The sequence below is a fragment of the Bombus fervidus genome, chromosome 7 (genome assembly GCF_041682495.2).
Source record: "Bombus fervidus isolate BK054 chromosome 7, iyBomFerv1, whole genome shotgun sequence".
Lineage (NCBI taxonomy): Eukaryota > Metazoa > Arthropoda > Insecta > Hymenoptera > Apidae > Bombus > Bombus fervidus.
Window position 1 is genome coordinate 16,559,566 of NC_091523.1, and position 20,307 is coordinate 16,579,872.

General features: G+C 50.4%; 2 protein-coding genes across 4 annotated transcripts in view; one reads left to right on the plus strand and one right to left on the minus strand.

Annotated features, from left to right (window-relative positions):
- The window catches only part of Tdg (Thymine DNA glycosylase), a 56,383-nt gene extending 48,243 nt beyond the window's left edge, over nt 1–8,140 (minus strand). The window contains exon 1 of the mRNA XM_072007322.1: nt 6,099–8,140. Within this exon, the coding sequence (XP_071863423.1) occupies nt 6,099–6,286 (188 nt within the window). The 5' untranslated portion in view covers nt 6,287–8,140. The remainder of the gene's footprint in view (nt 1–6,098) is intronic.
- Dnmt3 (DNA methyltransferase 3) overlaps nt 1–20,307 on the plus strand; it is a 61,689-nt gene that overhangs the window by 40,056 nt on the left and 1,326 nt on the right. The window contains exons 1-17 of one of the 3 annotated variants that reach the window (XM_072007319.1): nt 12,323–12,512; nt 13,475–14,714; nt 14,993–15,081; nt 15,448–15,552; nt 15,627–15,708; nt 16,060–16,170; nt 16,260–16,403; nt 16,781–16,872; nt 16,960–17,070; nt 17,178–17,400; nt 17,929–18,056; nt 18,159–18,206; nt 18,698–18,762; nt 18,862–19,133; nt 19,235–19,471; nt 19,852–19,993; nt 20,066–20,280. In XM_072007319.1, the coding sequence (XP_071863420.1) occupies nt 12,405–12,512; nt 13,475–14,714; nt 14,993–15,081; nt 15,448–15,552; nt 15,627–15,708; nt 16,060–16,170; nt 16,260–16,403; nt 16,781–16,872; nt 16,960–17,070; nt 17,178–17,400; nt 17,929–18,056; nt 18,159–18,206; nt 18,698–18,762; nt 18,862–19,133; nt 19,235–19,471; nt 19,852–19,993; nt 20,066–20,280 (3,412 nt within the window). In that variant the 5' untranslated portion in view covers nt 12,323–12,404. Of the gene's footprint in view, nt 1–12,322; nt 12,635–13,474; nt 14,715–14,992; nt 15,082–15,447; nt 15,553–15,626; nt 15,709–16,059; nt 16,171–16,259; nt 16,404–16,780; nt 16,873–16,959; nt 17,071–17,177; nt 17,401–17,928; nt 18,057–18,158; nt 18,207–18,697; nt 18,763–18,861; nt 19,134–19,234; nt 19,472–19,851; nt 19,994–20,065; nt 20,281–20,307 lie in introns of those variants that run through there. The other 2 variants (XM_072007321.1, XM_072007320.1) reach the window with 2 other exon arrangements.

Below are 20,307 nucleotides of genomic sequence, written 5' to 3' on the forward strand. Positions count from 1 at the left end.
TTTCCACCAAATCGTTAGTTTCCCATGGGTAGACATTTTTCCAAGTCGGACACGGCAGAATTGATAAACGAGATTTCTCGGTTTCGATCGACGACGAGGTCGTGACGAAATCAGACGTATCCAAGATTAGACTATCTTCGAGAAAGCAACGAGAGAACGGCCTTTATTTTAGATATAATCGTAACGGGACGTAAATATCCGCGGTTTAACTACCAATCTCTCAGTTACACGCCGATTACTCTTCGAAAACGTAGAAAATTCGACCGAGACGTAACAAATTGGAGGATCGTGGCAGATTCGGTCGTGCTTTTTGTACAATGTACGTGAAATGGCTTTCGCAGACATTGAAATGGCGATAAAATTTTGCTAAAATCTAGAGACGCGCAACGTCGCGACGTAATTTGTTCGGCATTCGATTCGCGATTTCCAAGCCGTCGACCGAACGCTCGAACGTTAACGAAATTATGTAACGGAAGAAGCTTGGACGTATGGAACGTTGGCGAATCCGCGGATTCTCTTTCGATTCCACTTCCTTTCGAGCGTCGAAGCGCCTAATCGCCGCTCGAGTTTTTGCGATTCTCGAGTTCGCGAAGGTTGCTCGTAAAATTCACGCACGTCGTTACGCGCTTTTCGTCGAGGATGCCAAGGTTGCCGCGAAATCGCGTACAGCGCGTAACTCCGGTTGCCAAGAGAATCGCCGGATCGTTCGAATTTCTCGCTCGTTCGTTACGTTGTGCCCGCACCGTGTCAAGAAAACGGAGACGGAACGGTTCTTGTTCTCCGAGCTTTCTCGTCGATACGCGCTGCTGCCGTTGAACGAAAATACCAAAGACACGTATCGCCCCGAGAAATGTTCCTGTCGACCGAGTCCGCGACCCGTCTTTTTTTAACGAGTCCCACGATATTTCTTTTTCCTCCTTCTCCTTTCTTTTTTCGCAAGCATCGCCGATACGAACCTCGTGCATCGCTCAAGTTGGTCGATTTTGCAGCATTCGAGAGAAAAAGTTCTAATCCGGCAACGCTGGCCTCCGAGCGAGAACAGACCGGTACAGCTTGATAAAAATAAATTTGCGCCCGGAATAATCACGGAGCTCCCTAGAGATCCGTATGGTCGGTGTCTTAGGTGCTGTTTGGCGTAGCGAGACCGATACGTAGCGCGTTATGCGTTGTGCGTTGTGCGTTCCGATGCCGGAGAAGTCGTTTTTCCTCCATAACGGCCGCAACATCCGCGTCACAGCGAATCGCCGAAAACTTGCTATGACAAGGCAAACGCTCCGATCGAAGATATTTCGCGCGACTTTCCAAACGGACGAAAAATCGATCCTCGAGGTTTGTGTCTTTGCTCGATCTTCTTGGCGACGCGGTTTCCCTTATCATCGATCGTACGACGCGATGCTTTTTCGAGCGGAGGACCGGCCACCGCGGCGACATCGCTGTCGTCGTCGTCGTTCTATCTTCCGTTCTACGGAACGAGTCACTCGAACGGGTCCTCGACTTTTGAAAAGACGCGTATCACGAACGTTGTGGAACGCGTTGCACGAACGAACAACCGATGGAAGAGGAGAGAAGCGGAGAGCGGGAAAGACGCGTGTTACGAAACCATAGCCTGCGAGAACCGAAGGAGGAGAAGAGGAGAGCAGAGCCCGTTCGACGAGCTCTCTTCGTGCGGCCGTTTGTGTTCTATCCTCCTCCTCTTCCTCCTCCTCCTCCACCTCCTCGTCCTCCTCCGCCGCCGCCGCCGCCGCCGCCACCGCCGCCGCCTCCTCGTTCTCCTCTTCCTCCTCCTACCTTCCCTCCTGCCGCCCCCGCCACCCGTCCCCTTGTGCCCCGCGTCCTCCTCGGCCGTCTCTTCTTCCGTTCCCTCACCTCCTTCCCTCCTTCCCGTCTTTCGCATCCACCTTCCTACTTTTCCTTCTCTCGCTCGTTTATTCCCTCTCCGCCTCTTTCTTCCTCTTTTGCCGCGTTACTCGCTTCTCTCCTTTCCGTCTCCTACCCTCCTTCCTACCTCCGGCTCGCCGTTTCCACCTCGACGTTTGCTTCGGGCTAAAATAAAAACGCGAGGGAGATAACCGTGTGCGAGACGCGAGAGAAAGGAGAAGAGTGACGGAACAAGGAAGAGGGAGGGAGAGAGAGAGAGAAACGGCCGAACGCGTACACGTACGGAGAAGAAAAGAAAGAACGGACAGAGAGTGTAAAGGCGCGAAGGAGTGTGCAGAGTAAAATGATCGGCGCGAAGGGAAGGAAGAGACGACGAAGCTGGAGGGAAAGGTAACGCGGACGAACCGAGCGTACTCGAAGGAAGAGGAACGAACAGAAGAAGCGCGAGGCGAGGAAGAAAAAAGAAAATGAAAAGAAAAGAAAGAAAAAAAAAAAAAGGAGCAACGGACGCGCGAGGAAGCAGAGGAGAACCAGTCGTCGAGACACGGGGTTAGGGTTTCGCGTCGCTCGGAATGCGATTTACGCGCGTTAACTCTAAAAGTCATGCACGTCTCGTCCTTACGTTCCTTTTTTTTTTCTTTTCCCCTTTCCTCTTCCTCGGCTTGTCCTTTTATTCTGGTCCACTAGGCGGGAAACGATCTAACCGATCGGCCGCCACGCTCCTCTCCTCCTCTTTCAAAACGCATGCCGAGTGTTTTTCCGCGTTTCGACTACGTGCCGCGAATATCGGAGACTCGGCCGTGAACGAGACGTACTCGCCATTCCATCGCGATTTCCCGAAATCGCGAATTCTCGACAGACGCGCGCGACAATCAGCCGCGTCGATCACGACTGCCGCGTCGTTCGCGTAATAACGCTGCCAGCTAATTAGAATCCTAGTCCGTGGAAGAATAATTGCCGTGATTGCGCCAGCCTCGATGCTAGCGATCGAGTTAGCCAAGACCGGGCTGCGGCGTTACGTGGATACGTTCCGACCAATTCCAAAATCAAAATGCTCGAAAGAATCCGCCTGTTCGATCCGACTACCGCTCCGTCAAGTGCAACACCGACGACGACGAATCCGAGGATAGGCAAGACGCTGTTAGAGCGACGTTGTACAGTCATCGAAGTTGCGACCCCAAGTCCAAAGTGGTCAAACTCTCCGTAGAACTTTAAACTCTGACTCGTCACGCGTCACGTATTTACGCTATTTACATAGAACGCGTCGACCGTCTCCTGTTCGTCGTTCACGATTCCAGCTTTATTCGCTCTCCACATCCAGCCAACTCTTCGAACCTCCGATCGCGCGCGAATGCGACAACCTTCGTCGCGTATCTTTATCGCGGTGTTACCCTGGACGCGATGCTACCCTGGACGCGGTGCACGACCAAGCTTCGACCGAACGTGTCCGTGTAAAGTTCGTCCTTGGTTGGCACGTTCCAATCGTTCGTTACACTCGGGGGAGGAGGAGGACGCTTCGCTTTTTTTCTAAGAGAAACGTTAAACGGTGTTAAATTACCGTGGCAAAGAATACGGCTTTGTCGAAGCCGATTCTCGGATACCTGGCACTCGTAGGCCATTCATGTATTCCGAACTTATGGAATACATGAATAACTTGGACGAGAGCGACCGGCAGCGAGTCGAAGGAAGCGAGCGGACAACGAAGAAGAAGAGGGCAGACTACTGATCCGAGAAGGAGGCTCGATCTTATCGATAAGGTCGATTTTTATCGGTGAAACACGATTTATCCGCGACACGTGACCGCTTTCGCGTTCTCTCTACCCCTTGTTGCTGGCGTCCGAGGAGCGTAGGTGGCACCGATGAAATCGTTTACCATATCTTTCTCGCGTTATCCACGCCAAAACACGTCCTTCGGCCACGTGGCTTCGTTTACCTTCGTATCTTTCGATCGTTGCTGTGCCGAGACCGCGACCGCGACCACGACCGCGATCGCGCGTTCGCACCACCGACTCGCAATTTCCTCGCCGTTCCTTCCCTTCGATCCTCCGTACGTACGAACGACCGTAATCTGTCACATCTCTACGTTACGCGCAGCTCGCAGCAACGAGTGTGCAAGTCCGGTCCCGACTCTCCACTGGGTTAGACACACGGACTTTGATCTCACACGTGTTTTTCGCTGTAGTACGTACGCTATATTAGTAGATTGCGGTTATCGATTGATTTACATTTACGGGAGAAATCCTGCTCTTCTTCTCGCTTCTTTATCGAGTTCCTATCCGATACTTAAACCGCACGGGTATTTGGAAATTATGCGTATCTCAATAATATCGGATCGTACGTAGCTAGACAGAGTGGAAAAAAACAGCGGGGCTAGAAACGTATCGGAAAAGAACATACGGATACATAGCGGAAGCGAAACTGTCCTCTATAAAAGTTAGAGAGCAAGTTTCTCTACTTAGCTTTGGATTATTTCTTTAGAAACGTTCGAGAAAATAGGAATTTGAAAAAAAAAAAAAAAAAAAAAAAAAAAAAATTCGCCACTTAATCGTTAGCCGATAAACGATTGTATTTGCGCGAGCGAAGCAAACGGAATATTCCTTTTACCTCTGCCTCGTCGTTCTTAGTCCTGTTTTCCATTGCGCGTAGTAGCGTTCGATACTTATACCGTTCGTCGCTTGGAAGGCACTCGAAAGGAATGCAGATCCGATTGGTCGTTTATCATAAACTCGATGCAATAATAAAAAACACGCGTATTGCAAAAAGTTTCACACCTACAAAGTTTTTACACGTCTACAAGCTCTCAAAGTTTTGTTTAGAAAAGCATCAAGATTCGTAAACACGCTGCTTGCCAGAGAATTCGGTGTTCGCTGGGTTTCGTTAAACGCTACTCGCGCGTCGTTTCACGCGTCATCCTTCGAACCACGAACGACGTTTCGTTGGAGGCGACGCGCGTCTTCGTGCATCGGACGAAGCGAGGGGATTAAACGGATATCGGCGACTCGCGATCGCATGGAATAATAGCGCGATGGAGAGGCGAGGAAAGTTGGCGAGGAATTTGCCGGGAAACGGCTAGAGATAGGAGATACCGGTCGAAGCAGAGAATCTAGTAGCCTTGACCTATTGGCGGCCTCGCGTCTGGTCCAAACTTCTCGCGGTTTCGCTTCGCTCCTGTTCGATTCGATTCGATTCGGTTTGATTCTCCAGAAACCGCATCAAACGCGTTTATCGGTGTCCGCTTCCGGACCGGACACAGCCGCTACAAGAAACTTCTTCCTCGCAAGGAAAAAAGAAACCGCACGAGTCTATCGGCGACTGTGTTCGCACGATGCGATCACCGACGGATTTAGCCACGCGTTTCGTCTTTTTTCCTTTTCCTTTTTTTCTTTTTCTTTTTCTCTCCCCGATCGAGGAAAACGCTCGCTCGACTCGCGCGTTACCTTCTACTCGGTTATCACCGCGACATCGATCACGGTACGCGGACCGTGGTGGGAACTTCAACGACGAGATACCTCAAACAAATTGTACGGTTTAAGGAACGAGGGCACGACCGGACCTTGCGCAACGAATACAAATGCTACCCTGTCCCTTCGTGGCGCGTGACGAAATTCATAAAAAGCTCGAGAGGTCGGGAACCAAGGGTGGAACCGCGGCCATGAGACGGAGAGACAGAGACGGAGGGAGAGAGAGAGAGAGAGAGAGAGAGAAGACGCTCCTATCGACGACAACGCGATAACGCGTTCGTGAGAAAGGCTGTGACGAAATTGAAGGATTCGCACGGTGCGACAAAGACACCGAGTCGTCGACGAGGAATCCAAGATTTTCGAGCCACGATCTCCTTCGATCGTCTCGGTACCATCAAAACTGCTCCGACTTGTCGTTGGCGATCCACGTTCCGACGGCGACCGTGAATCTTTCGACTTGTTCGCTTCCGTAGCGCTTTTGCTCGCGCTATCGTTGCTCCGTGACAACGAACGATCGCGATACGCGTGTTACTCCGAGGGGGAAAAAAAAAGTGAAATTTCACGTGGAAACGGAGAACGTTTGCCTGTGTCGCTGCGTCGTCGTGACCGTCGGAACGCGGATTCGGCCTCCGATTTTCCACGGAGATCGGTGCGAAAGTCTCGTAGACGCGCGGTTGAAACGTTTCGCGGTTAAAAGGGTAGGCGAGCGTAACAGAAGTAATTAGAGAGTAAAAGGTTTCGCGTATATAAGAAACTTACAGTTTGTAGTGGTGCTGCATATGATGAGCCAAATGCAGGTCGGCAGGATGTTGTTGAAGTTGCTGCTGCTGTTGTTGTTGCTGTTGTTGCTGCGGGTGCATAGCCTGGTGATGATGTGTCTGCGGGGGATCCAGGCTAGAGGCACCCAACAGGGTGGCGCTCTCTCTAAATAGCGTTGCCACCTGCATCCTGGCTGATTATCGGCCGCGTTTCCGAGCGAATAACCGCGTATTTGTCCGTTGGCGAACGAGTCACGTCCTTGCGAGATTCGATATCGCTCGCACGGTATGACCGGTAGTGGTTGCCGACGGTTTTGCCAGTCTTTGAGAGCAGCGCGCTTCCTGGCGTCGAAGAACGTCGGGATACTCGGGTTCGCAAGGTTGGAGAGAAAGATTGGAAGGGTCGATAGACGGACAGGTAGACAGGTAAGCAGGCAGTCGGATGGCGGACGGGTATATGCGGGCAGGCAGGTACAGGCAGACAGGCGAGCGAGCGAGCAAGCAAGCGAGCAAGCAAACTGACAGACAGGACCGCTCTCCCCGACGGCTTCGCGGAGAGAACGCGAGCCGTCGGCAGGGTAACGCGAGTAGAAAGAACGCGCGCGATCCCGCGTGACTAATATGCTCGCACCAACACTCACTACTACGTCACTGTGTGTCACCCTGCGTTGAACGTTAAACTGTCGTACCGTGGCGACGACGGGACCGACGGGACCGACGGCGAGCCCGGTCGGTCGCCGACGACGGTCGCCGGCAAGGAGGCGAGACGAACGACGACGACGGATCCGGCGGCGACGATGGCGGCGGCGATTGCCGCGTGTTCGAGCGGATTCGATCGAGATTCAATCGAGTCCTCTCGTGCTGCTCGTCCTCCGGTTACCGCTCGTGATCCTCCTTACCACCATCGTCATCGTCCTCCAGGATATCCGACGGTCGGTCTCGGGAGCGCCTCGATCCTCCGTCGGCCAGCTGTTGACGTCGGCTCGGTGTATCCAAAGCCGCGATGTCGCGAGGGCGAGAAAGAGAGAGGCAAAAACGGTCCGCTGTCGTTAGCCGGACCCACGCTGGTGTCCAGCTGTGTGCGAATACTCTCGGTCGCAGACCTTTTCGAGAGACGCTGCTCTCTCGCGGTTTTCACCCGCACGCAGCAGCTACACGTGACCACCACAACCGCGATCGTTCAGCCAGCCGAATATCCCTCTCGGCCGAAAACTTTCTTCTCTTCGAGAGTTTCTCCTGTTCCGCGTTGCCGGTTCTCGGTCGTCTCCTCTCGCGTCTCTCCTCTCGCGTCTCTCCTCTCGCGTCTCTCCTCTCGTTTCTCCTTCGGTCTCGTCGTCTTCGACTCCTCGTTTCTTCGCTAGCAAAATGCCACTGCACGGTTTCCGTTGTTCGGCCTCCTCAACACGCGCCGACCAAAGAAAAGGCTACACGACTCGATTCTCGCGACGGATCCGTTCCGTCCTCCACCATCTCTTTCGCTCCTCGTTCGTTTCCTCGCTCTCGCTTCTCTCGCTCGTTCGCTCGCGGCAAAGCGGTCTCGTCCGAGGGATTCGCGTTCGCTGCACCCACGCCCCGGACGATAAAGACGGCACAATGTTTTCTCTTTTTTTCCCTGTCTTCCGCCTTTCCCTCTCGCTCTCTCGCTCGCTCTTTTTCTCCCTCTCTTGCCTCTTTCTCCGTTTCACTGGACGAGCGTCGATGGTTCGTTCGGTCGTCTCGCCAACCGGACGACTCGTCGCGTTATTTCGCTCTCGATAACGCAACGACGTGTACCGCTCCTAAACCTCGGTACGCTGCTCGCTACGACGATACGACACTCCACCGCGAACGCGCCTTCTCTTCGTCTCTCTTCTCTCCTTTGTCTTCGGTGTCCGACTCTATCGCGTCTCCTTTCTCTATCCTTCGCTGTATACGCCTTGCTCCGTATTCGTTTCGACGAGAAGTCTACTGTCGCGTAAACACTCGTCCACGCACACCACGGATGTTGAAACCGCGGCAGCAAGAGTCGGCACCGCACTGCTTGGTCGTGTCGCTGGTTCGGTCGCTCGAGCCGCGAGCTTCGTGCGTTTCCGACCTCCATCGACTATGTTCGGTCTCGCTCGGTTTCAGAGCCTCCCGCCGACCGCGTCGACGGCGGCGGCGGCGGCCGCGACGACGACGACGACGACAACGACGACGACGACGACGACGGCAATGACGACGACGACGACGACGGCGAAGAAGACGACGATAAAGTGGACAACGACGACTACGTTGCTGGTACCGGTAACGGTAGCAACGGCGATATCTGTGCCAACGACGACGGATACGATTACGACGATTACTATCGTTGCTAGCAACGTCTGTAAAATTTCTACATTTGTCTCGTCCTCTTCCTCCCCTCTGTCGATCGTTTCTCTCTGTCAGGTGTAATAGACGCGTTCGCGTTCGCGTTCGCGTTAACCGACGCTAATCGATATTCGACGATCGACGATAAATCGAGTCACGCGACTTTGATTGGTCAAGAGGAATCGATCCTTGGCTCTCGCTGCAATTATTTGCCTTACTGAATTTCCAACGATTCGCCGTTTCATCGTACGGACGTAGCCAACAGAAAGAACGTATTTGGCCGATTTTGCGTGTATTCCGATACCGACTGCATTATACAAATTACGCGATAACATCGCGATCGCTGGAATGTCGTAACCGAATCCTTCGAGACGAGTAACTCGCCAGCTCGTATCCTTTTCTCGATGCACCGATGGGCGCGACTCCTTTCGACGGAAAGCAACGACGGCCTTTCGAAACTGCCGCGTACCATCGAACCAGTCGTGTTAATTGATCGTGACCTGTCGCCGCTATCTCGCGAAAGCGACCTCCGAATTCGCCAAACGCATCGAACGGAGACGATGGCGCGAAACCGTTCGAGTTTTCAAGGAATCGCGACCTCGAATCTCGAAAGAGACGCGTCGACCCGCTACGCAGTTGCCGCGAGTCTCGTAGATTCCGCGGGGAAAATCGATCGACGTTATCGATCGAAAGGTCGCGCGGCTCGACCGGCCGTTGCGTTGGTTGGCCGATTTCCTGCCAGTCTAACTGGCTCGCTGGCCAAGAGCCTGGCCGCGGCGGCGGTGGCGGTGGCGGCGGCGGCGGTGGCGAGCCGTGCGCGCGGCTCGCGCTCCCAGCGTTTCACCGTAGCTGCATGCACGCGTCGAAACGCGGCTCGGTGCACGCGTGTCCGTGTAACGCGTGCAATCCATTCGACCGAGTCCGCCGTGAGGGTGTAGATCGGAGTGGGAAGGCGAACGCGACTGTACGCGAACCCGTGTGGGTGAGAGAGAGAGCGCGCGCGAACCGGCGTATATCGCCGAGAGGCTGACAGCGAGACAGAGAGACCGAGCGTTGGAGAAACCGAGATAGCTTCGACGTATATAAGGGCACGTACGCGTACACGTATGCACGACCGACTGCCATGGCGGTAGTGGTGTATGCGGTGACCCTGCCGCGATGTAGGTGGATGGGATGCCAGGGCTGTACCGAGAAACCCTGTGTCGACGTCTCTCTCGGCCCCTCGAGAACCTACATCTTTCAGCGAATTTGTTCGCTCGCGTCTCCGCTCGAAACGTCCTGCAATTTCCATTTCGATCGCGTCGAACGATGCGAAGCGAGATGATCCGACCGTTCGTACGCCGATCCACGGTGAACCGTTTTCGATTCGGGGCAAGTGGCGCACGCTTCGATCGAAAGTCGCGCGATTTCGCGCAAACTCGGAACACCGTTGCACGATTCGCCGTTTAAACGATTGGCATCGAAGCGAGAATCGAGTTTTACCGTGTTGTTTCTTGGAGAGAGGGCAAGCAAACGAATATTTAACGAGACGCGTAGTAACAGGTAGTAGCAGAGAGAAAAGGTAGACAGACGATCGTACCGTACCGGTTTACGAAGAGAAACGAAACGAACGCTCGTTTCGCTTGGTAGATACGATAGGCGACGATAGTTCGATCGCGCGCCGATATCTCACGGGTGGCGCGCGCGATCTCTTTCGTCGATCGTCTCGGTAAAAATAATGTCAAAGTCAAACTCCTTAACACGCTCCTGTTTCGAGTAGCCGTTGTATATGTGTGTGTGCGCGCGCGCGCGCGTGCAATGGCCAATCGTACGTATACAGATACCAGCAGGTCGCAGCGTGAGCGCGAGCGCGACCGAGCGAAAGCAGCGGGGTCGAGGGTGGATTTCACGCAAAGCCGAGCGAGCGAGAGGGAACTCGTTGCGCGCCACTCGATGAAGCGAGAGACGAGCGGATCGTGGCCAAGCGGGAAACGCTCGTACAGACCGATTCTCGAAACAGAAAGAGAACCATCGCTGGGGAAACGAAAGGAGGTTCTCGCGCGCGCGATAGACAGAGAGAGAGAGAGCGCAACGCCTGCTGCGATCTAACCCATCCTTCGCGTAGAAGGAGCGACGAAGAGAGAGTAAAAGAGAGGGGCAGAGAGCTGGAGGGAAGGAAAAGACGATACCGTCGTCGAAGCTCACGCAAACACGCTCCTGGCCGAGCTCGCACACCGCTGCCTGCCAGACTCCCACCACGCGAACTTTCGGAAAAATCAATAGAATACAAGAAAAGCCCACGCTGCGCTAGGCGAGTGGAGCCCTCTCTTCCTCGTTCTTCCTTCTCTTTACAGCTCCCTCCTATTCTCTTCCTTCCTTCCTTCCTTCCTTCCTTCCTTCCTTCCTTCCTTCCTTCCTTCCTTTCCTCCCTCCCTTCTTCCTTCTAACCTGCCTGCCTTCCTTCCGTGCTTCCTTCCTTCCCTCTGTTTCCCTTCTTCCTTTCGCCTCCGTGGGCTCTCTGTTTGTACTCGCTTGCTACTCGCCGGTCGCGTCCACCGCGCAAACACGAAACGCTTGGCGATGCTCTGCGTCCGACCCAACAACCAAGATAAACGATTTGCCTGAAAAAATCGCGAACAGAGAAAAAGCAGCTGACGGAGTCAGCCGCACGTGTGCGATCGACACGAATCTCAGATCGACCAAATTGTCCGTTCTACCGTGAGTTTGCACCGAGTTGCGCATTACCCGTATGAAACCTTCCCTGTGTTTCTCTCTCTCTCTCGTTCGCTCTGTCTCTGGCCCGCATTTTTCCCCCCCTTTTTTTTTTGGAAACGAGACGCTCATAGAGACGTTGTTCCGTAGATTTGTCTTTAGTTTGGCGACAAGTATTTTTCGTAGAATCGTAACAGTTACGGTGGTAATAACGTAGATACGATGTAAATAAACGTAGTACAAGTGGGAATGGAGCAAGTAATTGGAAAACGATAGAAACGCGCAGCGTAGACAGCAACTCGGAGGGGTATCGAAGACGAAGGAAGGCCGCATAGAGAGAGTGGAATTTGGTTGGGCGAAAGATTGCGCGGTGCATGGATCTCGATCCGTGTGCACCTTGTGCGATCCAAACGGAATCGTAGCCTACCTCGTACTAAACGGAACTGACCCAGCTTCGTGGCTTTGTACCCTTCGTTGATCCGTCCGTCTCTTTTTCTCTGCCAGTCAGTCGATCCCTCGCTCGCTCGCTCGCTCTCTCCCCTCTCTTTCGCTGCTTCTTTTCATCTTTGTCCGGTATTGCCGGTGCACGAGGCCTCTCTCTCTGTCCTTCGCCCCTTGACATTCTCCCACCGCCGACGAGACACCCTCGAGAAGTTTCAATTTATACTGAAAGTCGTCATGACCGAATCTACAAATACGGTACACTCCGCTCGCGTTCCTAGTCCATTCATATCAGCTGAGTGCACGTAAACGTTACCGTATCGTTCTTGGTCCGTGATCGCGTACCAGCGGTTCGTCGAACCGCTCTGTATTTTCTGTCACGCCGTTCGCTGTACCGACCGAAATCTCCCCTCTCCATCGCGACCAACAAGATCTTTCGAAAAACCTTGGGATCGTATCCTTGGCGCGTTAATCGACGTTTCGTGCTGTCCAAAGCGAAAAAACCTCTCGCGTGAGATCGCTACGCGGATCCAGTCACGCGACATCGACAATACCGTGCGGCTAAGAACGCTACGCAGGATCGCGTGCGCGAGATTCCCAAGCTTCGAGTATCTTTGAAAATACCTAACGATACGTTTAATCGTCACGGCACGGTGAACGGCGCGCAGTGAACGGCGCGCGAGCCGGCAACCCAGCCGATCGTTCTGTCTCACTCTCCCTCCAGGACCGTTCGCTTTCCGTTTACATCGGCCAGCGAAGCAACTCTAGTTCCAACTTCTCACGTCGTCGCCCTAGTCACCGTCTGTTCGCGTTACGAGACAGACTGCGTAGAGTTTCGCGTGGTGAAATGTTTGCGCGCCATCCAACCCACGATCGGAGAACCGTAATAGAGGACTCGGGGCTCGATTTCGAGTCGCAGTCGTCGAATAGACAGGCAGAGGAGGAAGGGTGGGAGGTAGGCGATAATGTCGGTTAAGGAGGCCAGCGAGGGCCGTTAAAGAATCGAGAACGTGGCCTCCAACGAGCCGACTGCGAGTGGACACGACCTGGCGGACAATAAAATAAGCGAATCAGCAGGTCGTTGTCGTAATTCTGGCTACGTCACTGGTACTACCCCTCTACACTCGACAGAGGGTCGTGTACCCTCGCGTAGAGGGGGATAAACGGCGGCGGGAGAGTGGCGTGGAGCGGCGCACAGAGAGAGAGAGAGAGCGAGGGAGAGAGAGAGAGAGCGAGAGAGAGCGTGGAGAGGAGAGGAGAGGAGAGGAAAGGAGAACATGGGGTGAGAGGCGCGCACGGGGCTAGGCAGGAGGGACAGCGGTGGTGAGAGGAACGCGCGGAACGCTTTATGAATGAATGTTTCCACGCCAAGTGTGGCGAGAGAGCGAGAGAGGCCCCCGTGTGTCCCGCGTGTAAACACAATAATACCGACGTTTCCATTCATCAGGTCGACCCCGGCAAAGCATGCCGCGACCTCGAGAAATGCCTTTCGAGGCGCCACGTGGATCGCATACCCCTCCCTAACCTTCTACCCTACCCTCCCCCCGCTCCCTCTCCCACTCTCTCTCTCTCTCTCTCTCTCTCTTTCTTTTTTGTTACCAACCCTCCGCGGTGCTGTTTCAAACGCGATTTCAATCTTTCCTGCTCGTTTCATCGCGCTATCTTCTCCGTGCCATCGCCGTGGATCTCGGACGCCGGTTCGCGCGCGCTCTATCCGTCCTGCTTTCTATTCTACCTGTGCCGAAATACGTCGTCCTTCGGGGGAACGCGTTGCCGCGATCGATCTCGCGCGATCCACCGACCAAATTTCCAAGCCGAGAAATCCCCGAGAACGATGATCGAACGCGGCTAAAACATTCCCAGTTGTTAGCCCGATGAAAGTTGCGCTTTCTAGTTCCAATTGTACGCGTGTTACAGGTCTTTGAGCGAACGAATCTACCCGGGAAGGATGCGTTGCAACGATGGGCGGGGAACAGCGTTTGGTCCATGGTATGCGCCATGGAACTGGGCTTGATATCAGACGTTTCCCGAAACAACGCGCCGTTCCACACGGTGTCGAACGAACGATCGCCCGTCCAGACTAACGCCACCGTTTCAAAGCCTTCGTTGCCCTTGGCAAACGACTGCATCGATGCCGCCGCGAGTAAGACCACGAAGACCACTCGTTTGAGATCGTCCACCAAAAGGAAACGAAAGTGCAAATTTCCGTCTAAGTCCAAGGCCAAATACTCGCCCATCGACAAAGCGGTAAAGAAGAGCTCGCGCAAAGATCGAGCAGATGATTCGGCCAACGCGAACAACGACTCCAACACCGTAGATAAGTTTTGGAGGTCCCGAAAGGCGGGTCTTGACAGATCGGAGAAACGAACGAACCAAGAGTCCGAAAATTCGGAATATTTTCTTCCCGACGAGGCTGAAAACCAGCACCACCACCGTCGAGATTCCGTCGTAGCCGAGCGCGACGACAACGATAATTTGGCGAATCGATCAAATCACGCGGCAAACGACCCCGCCATGCAAATTGACGTTCCGCAGACTCGTGGCTCCGATCAGCAGGTGGTGTCCTACGAAAACGACGTGGCTAACTTCGTTTCAGGCGACTGCAATCGCACGGAGGAAAGCGATCGTTGCGCGATGACTTTGGAAACCAACGAACTCGACGCTTTTCGGACCTCGACGCTCGTCTTCGACGAGCAGAAGGAGCAAATGTTGGTGGACGAGGACGTCGGTGCGCGTCGTTGCTCGAAAGAAGAATGTAACAACGAGGGTACCTCGTCGGCGGACAACCGCGTCGAAGATAACGCGCCGATGGCCGATCGAATGGAAACCGAGGATTCGTCGGAACAACCACCGGAGAACGACGTTGCCCTTGAACGGTTCGACCAAGTCGAATCGACGAGTTTCGACGATACGGATACGCTTCCACTGGCGAAAAGACTCTCGTCCGAAAGTCGAGCGTCCAACGAAGGCGAACGAAACAACGAAACGACCAAACCCGTGAAAAAAGCGGCGAGAAACAACGAGTTGCGAAACAAAGGATCCAGGTGGAGCGAAGAATATTACGAGGTCAGAAGGGTTACGCGAGGATCGATAAAAATCAGCAAGGATCTTTTCGTCGGCAAGCTGGTGTGGGGCAGTTGTTCGGGATGGTGGCCAGGCGAGAATTTCAAAACTATTTCTTTCTAACATGTCCTTTAGTTCGGAAACTCGTACTCGAGCTTCGTACTCGATCGATTATCGGCAGAATGGAAGCTAGCGATCGGCTTACCCGATCGAAACTTTAAACGCGTGTATAAAACTGGAATAGGATCACGGGAATGCGCGTGACGCGATGTGACGCGATGTGACGCGACGTGACGCAACGTGACGCGACGAGACGAGCGCAATCGATGTTGTAGCTATATCCTAAGTAAACGTTTCTATGTGATATTACAGCGTTAATTATCGATGCCGACCATGTAGGAATGTTGTCCGAAGCAGGCAAATCATGGGTTTACTGGATTGGAGAAGCTCGTATATCATTAGTGAATATATCTTTCATTTATTTATTTTTCCTTTTTTTTTCTCTCTCTCTCTCTCTCTCTCTCTCTCTTTCTCTTCGTTCTTCTTACTCCCTTAACGGTCCAGAAAATTTGATCAAACCCGACCAAAGACTCGTTGGTCGTCCTTTGTCGAGAAATTAGTCGAATATTAAATTACTCCGTGTGGTTGTAACGAATAAGTGGCTAATGATACAAACGTTATGAACTTGCCGAATAACCCGATGTAGTTTGATGAAACGCGAGGTACGAATCGCAACGTGACCGAACGAGACGCGCGAGTCTGAGACTGGACAGTTAAGGAGTAACGCTTTCAAAATTGCCAACTGACATATCGGCGTTTCGTTTTAGTTGAACGAAAAGACACAGATCGAACCGTTCTCCTGCAACCTCAAGAGCCGACTAGCGCACAATTCAAACGAAGCGCGAATGCGTGTCATCGACGCAACTATGCAGGTTTTCTTTTTCCATCTTTTTCTCCTATTTATTCTCTCTCATATTTTATTACTTAGATACGAGTTTCGCTTCAGATGTTGCGGAAATTATTGGGCGGCACATTGACCAAGCCTTACTTCACCTGGATCGAGAACAATTTACCAAGCACGATCGAGAGTAAGTGACGAAATACGCGGGTCGCGACCCCTGCAACCAATTATTCTTAGTTGATAGATTTTTCACGCTAACGAAACGAAGAGCACGCGACAAGAACGCGTTTCTTTCGATCAAACATTTTCATACCTCGCTCATTCCAGAACGACAAACTTCGGTATTACACTTTCGACTTATTTTTATTCCGCCGTTATTTATTCCGTCCGGTTGAACTACGATTGCGAAATAATAACAGGAGGTCGCGACTCCAAAAAAAAAAAAAAAAAAAATAAAAAAGAAATAGGAAAGTATTCCTTCGGCGCACGAACCGGTAAAACGGTCACACATCGATTTGATCGTATTTTTCGTACATAGCGTTAGACGAAATCAGATTCTACCCATATCCAGACAAGATACAACAGAGATTGAACAGTCTTAGGGAGAAGAACGCTAAAATTACGGAGAAATACTTGCTAGACCAAAAACGTATGTTGTTACTTTCTTCGTTCTCTTCTACTCCTCTTCTACTTTTTCACCTCCGATGCGAATATCAATTGTTGGATTTCTTTCGATAGGCGAAAGTCAAGGGAAAAGGTTGGCTGAAAAAGCGAAAGATTCGTCGCAACGAGGCAACGTAGATTTAACGCATTTGCCGTTGAAAGAACAGAATCCGGGGATTATAGCGTGGGCTAAAATCGCCGGACACAATTGGTGGCCAGGTAATGCGCTTTAAGTTCCTTCTTTTACGAGGCTGCTCGCGGATTACGCGTTCTCTCGTACACAATTTTCAATCGTTTCGATCTTTATTACGAATATCGATAGCATATTGAAATTCTACATACGCTTTACACTGTCGTTCGTACGTATGCGACCACTTTGTTAACACGAATATTACTAAAAATACGCGAACAATGAGAAATTAACGGCGGAAAGTGTTACGTACTATCGTCGCGTGAAACTACGAACGACAATGTTGTTCGCGAGTAAATACAATTTCAAGACTCCTCGAATATTTCAAGCATCTTCCGAATATTGCAAATTCACGATTTAAACGTCCTTTCGCACGTTTCCCAAACACGCTCCCTTTACGTTGCAGCGATGATTATCGATTATCGTGACTGTTGCATGCGTGAACCAAGCTTTGGTTGCCAGTGGATTATGTGGTACGGTGATTACCAGCTCTCAGAGGTAAAAATTATCGAACGTTAAACGTTCCATCGAAAAGGAGCCGAATACATACGCGTAGACTGTTACACGATTTTCATTGCGCGACAGGTGCACCATCAGTTGTTCTTGAGATTCGACAAGGGTATGGAAAAAATGCGCGACTACATAAATAATACGAAAAAGCACATATACCTCGTTGGAGTTCTCCAAGCCTCCAAGGTATTTATCCGCGTGTCGCGTCGTTTTCACCGTCTTTCGTAATCCACGAAGTTCCGTTACTTTCCAATTTTTCTTTTCTTTTTCTTTTTTTTTTTTCTTCTTTTTAGGATTATTGCTCTCGTCTGGGATTCGAAACCGAGAACTGGACCGTAAACGACGCGTTGAAATATTTCGCAAGGAAGCAAGATCCCACGAAATCGTGCGCTCAAAGAAAAGAAGATTCCGTCAAAATATACGATAAATATTCAACCTGCATAGCCGAGAAATTGTACGAGTTGAAGAACAATGCAAATGTAGACGATGACCGGACGAATGACATAAAGAACAGTGGTAAGTTGGGCTGAATGGATACAATGTCGCGCCGTGAGTACGAGGAGACGTTGAAGCATAAGCTCTAATATCATCTTCTTAATGAAACTAAAGGAACGATACTTTTTAACACTTTACCGACCGATTAATCGGTTTTCGTCGCCGACGATCTTTCTCGTTATTTGAGAAGCAATTTGCTATTTAGTACTACGGTACCTTGCTCGGTTGCGTCAGTCGCGTTGCTTCGTAAGCTCTCGCGGTTTTAGAGCAATTCGAAAAACGTACCGTTCGCGATGAACGAAAAGAATGGTATTGGAGAGTCTAAATGGAAATACAGCCAACGCCAGGGAGAATCCGCGCCTGAGCTGCTGATCGAACCTGCGTATGCCGTTGTACCGTTAGCGGTCAGTAAAGTGTTAAGAATCGAGGTACGTGGCAAATTTTGAATTCTCAAAATCTTGACTCGCTTACGCCGCTATCGATCTCGGCACACCATATACGTTATGGAAAAATATCTCTTGTAAAACATGAACATCTGTTTCGATCTAGATGACTTACGTTCTGCGATGAAAGGAAACATCGCGTTCGAATCGTTGTGCCTAAAGTGTCTACGAGTGGCTGAGGGTAAGACGGAAATTCATCCATTCTTCGAGGGATCTTTGTGCAAAGATTGTTCGGTAAGGTAACGCTAGTAACGCATCGATAACGTCACAGAGACCTCGTACTATAATTTTGCAAAGGCGAATCGTTGTTCATGCTTGGAAATTGAACCGTTCTAGGATCGCTACAAGCCCTGCATGTTCCTTTTCGGCAACGACGCCAAGTGCGTAAGTATTCCTGTTTCGATGTACGTGCTATATATAGTCCCAGGGTTCGGAAGTTTGTTATGAAATGCAAATAAAGCGGGTTATCGGTTGTTGTCGAGTTAAAAGAAATATATTAGAATAATAGATACACTGTACATGCCTATTACACAAATCACAGGTACAGGAAGAATGTGTTTTTAAAAAATAATTGGTCATAAATCATCGTAATTTATAATAGTCTATCGTTCATAAAATTGTAGAATTAAAATTATGGATGGAGAGAGAAGGAAAGAAATATGGAACATATCTCTTTTCGTAAATACCATGTGAATTAACTAAACGGAAGTTACGAATGTTTAGAAATTTCTAAGAAGCTACATGTTTCTTGCTTCGCTAACATACCTATAGAATATACCGACAAGGTTTGGCTGTTAAACCCTGGGACAGCCAATGTATCGTACAATGTTTCATTTAGCCGAAATAATCGTCCAAATTCATCGGTTGTTGATCAGTTTCACTGCACGGTGTGCGCAGCCTCTGGCATGATGATCATATGCGACAAAGAGGATTGCCCAAGGTGAGTTTTTCTTCGTCTTTGCGAGTGTAATTTCCAAACGTATGAAAACATTGGTAAATTGTGCTTTTCTCTGTTTCTTTTTTTTTTTTTTTCTTTCAGAGTGTATTGTACCGCCTGCGTGAAACACCTGTTATGCCCAACGACCTACGAACAAGTTCTTCAGGAAGATCCTTGGGAGTGTTTCCTGTGCGCAACTAACAATAAGCTTCGACCGTCCTTCGACTCGATCATCAAGCCACGAGCAAATTGGAAAGACAAGATAATCAATATGTTCCGTACGAATTGCAAATCTAACCCGCAACAGTTAGCGAAACGTAATCGGGAGAAGAAAAAGATACGCGTGCTGTCCTTGTTCGATGGCCTCGGTACAGGTACTGCGTGGAGTTTCTACTCTTTTTTTTCTCTGCCAAGAAGCTTAGGCACTTGATCCAGTCACGGTTTACCGAATTTTCCTAAAAATAAATGCTTTCAGGTTTACTGGTACTTCTGAAGCTAGGTTTAGCCGTGGACACGTATTACGCGAGCGAGATCGACCCGGATGCGTTAATGGTGACCGCTGCGCATTTTGGTGATCGAATCGTTCATTTGGGTAACGTGAAAGATATCACGAAGGAAAAGATTCAAGAGATAGCGCCTATCGATTTATTAATCGGCGGATCACCGTGCAATGATCTCAGCTTGGCTAATCCAGCGCGACTCGGCCTCTATGGTTTGATTTGTTACTTTTAAACACAATTACCATATGTATGTACACCCTCGTTTATAAGTACATGTATTAGAATAATTGTTAATAGCTCGCGTTTTTGAAAACCATCATTTTCTTCCATGCTGTTGACTTCGTCCAACTATTAGGTTAGCAACTAAGTGATTGCGGATTTTGTCATTACCACCTAATGACAAAAGCCGCGATCACTTAGTTCCTAACCTAATATTATTGCATTTTGTCACGTAAGTAAGAATTCTCGTAATCCGAGATAAGGATTAATCCGCATAGGAGAACAGAAAATACGTAGGTACTTGTAAACCAGGAGAGGGTGTATGTAAGAACGCGTAAACGTTTTACGATTTTTCACGAGTTTTTCGTTTTAGATCCAAAAGGAACTGGTATCCTATTCTTCGAGTACTGTCGTATCAAAGATCTGCTAAAGAAAGTCAACAATGAACACCATTTGTTTTGGTTATATGAAAATGTCGCTTCGATGCCGACCGAATATAGATTGGAAATTAACAGGTTAGTTGAAACCGAGTTGAAAGTTTTACAGACTTCTTACATCGAGAACATTGAAATCTTGTTGTGTAACAGACATTTAGGACAAGAACCTGACACGATAGACTCGGCAGATTTTTCACCTCAGCATAGATTGAGGTTATACTGGCATAATTTACCGATAGAAACACACTCATTGTCTACGCAACGAGAACAGGACGTTCAGGATATACTTACGCCGCATTGTCAACGTTATTCGCTTGTTAAAAAGATTCGGACTGTTACTACGAGAGTAAACTCGTTAAAGCAAGGTACGTGTTTTCTTAATCCTTAAAAAA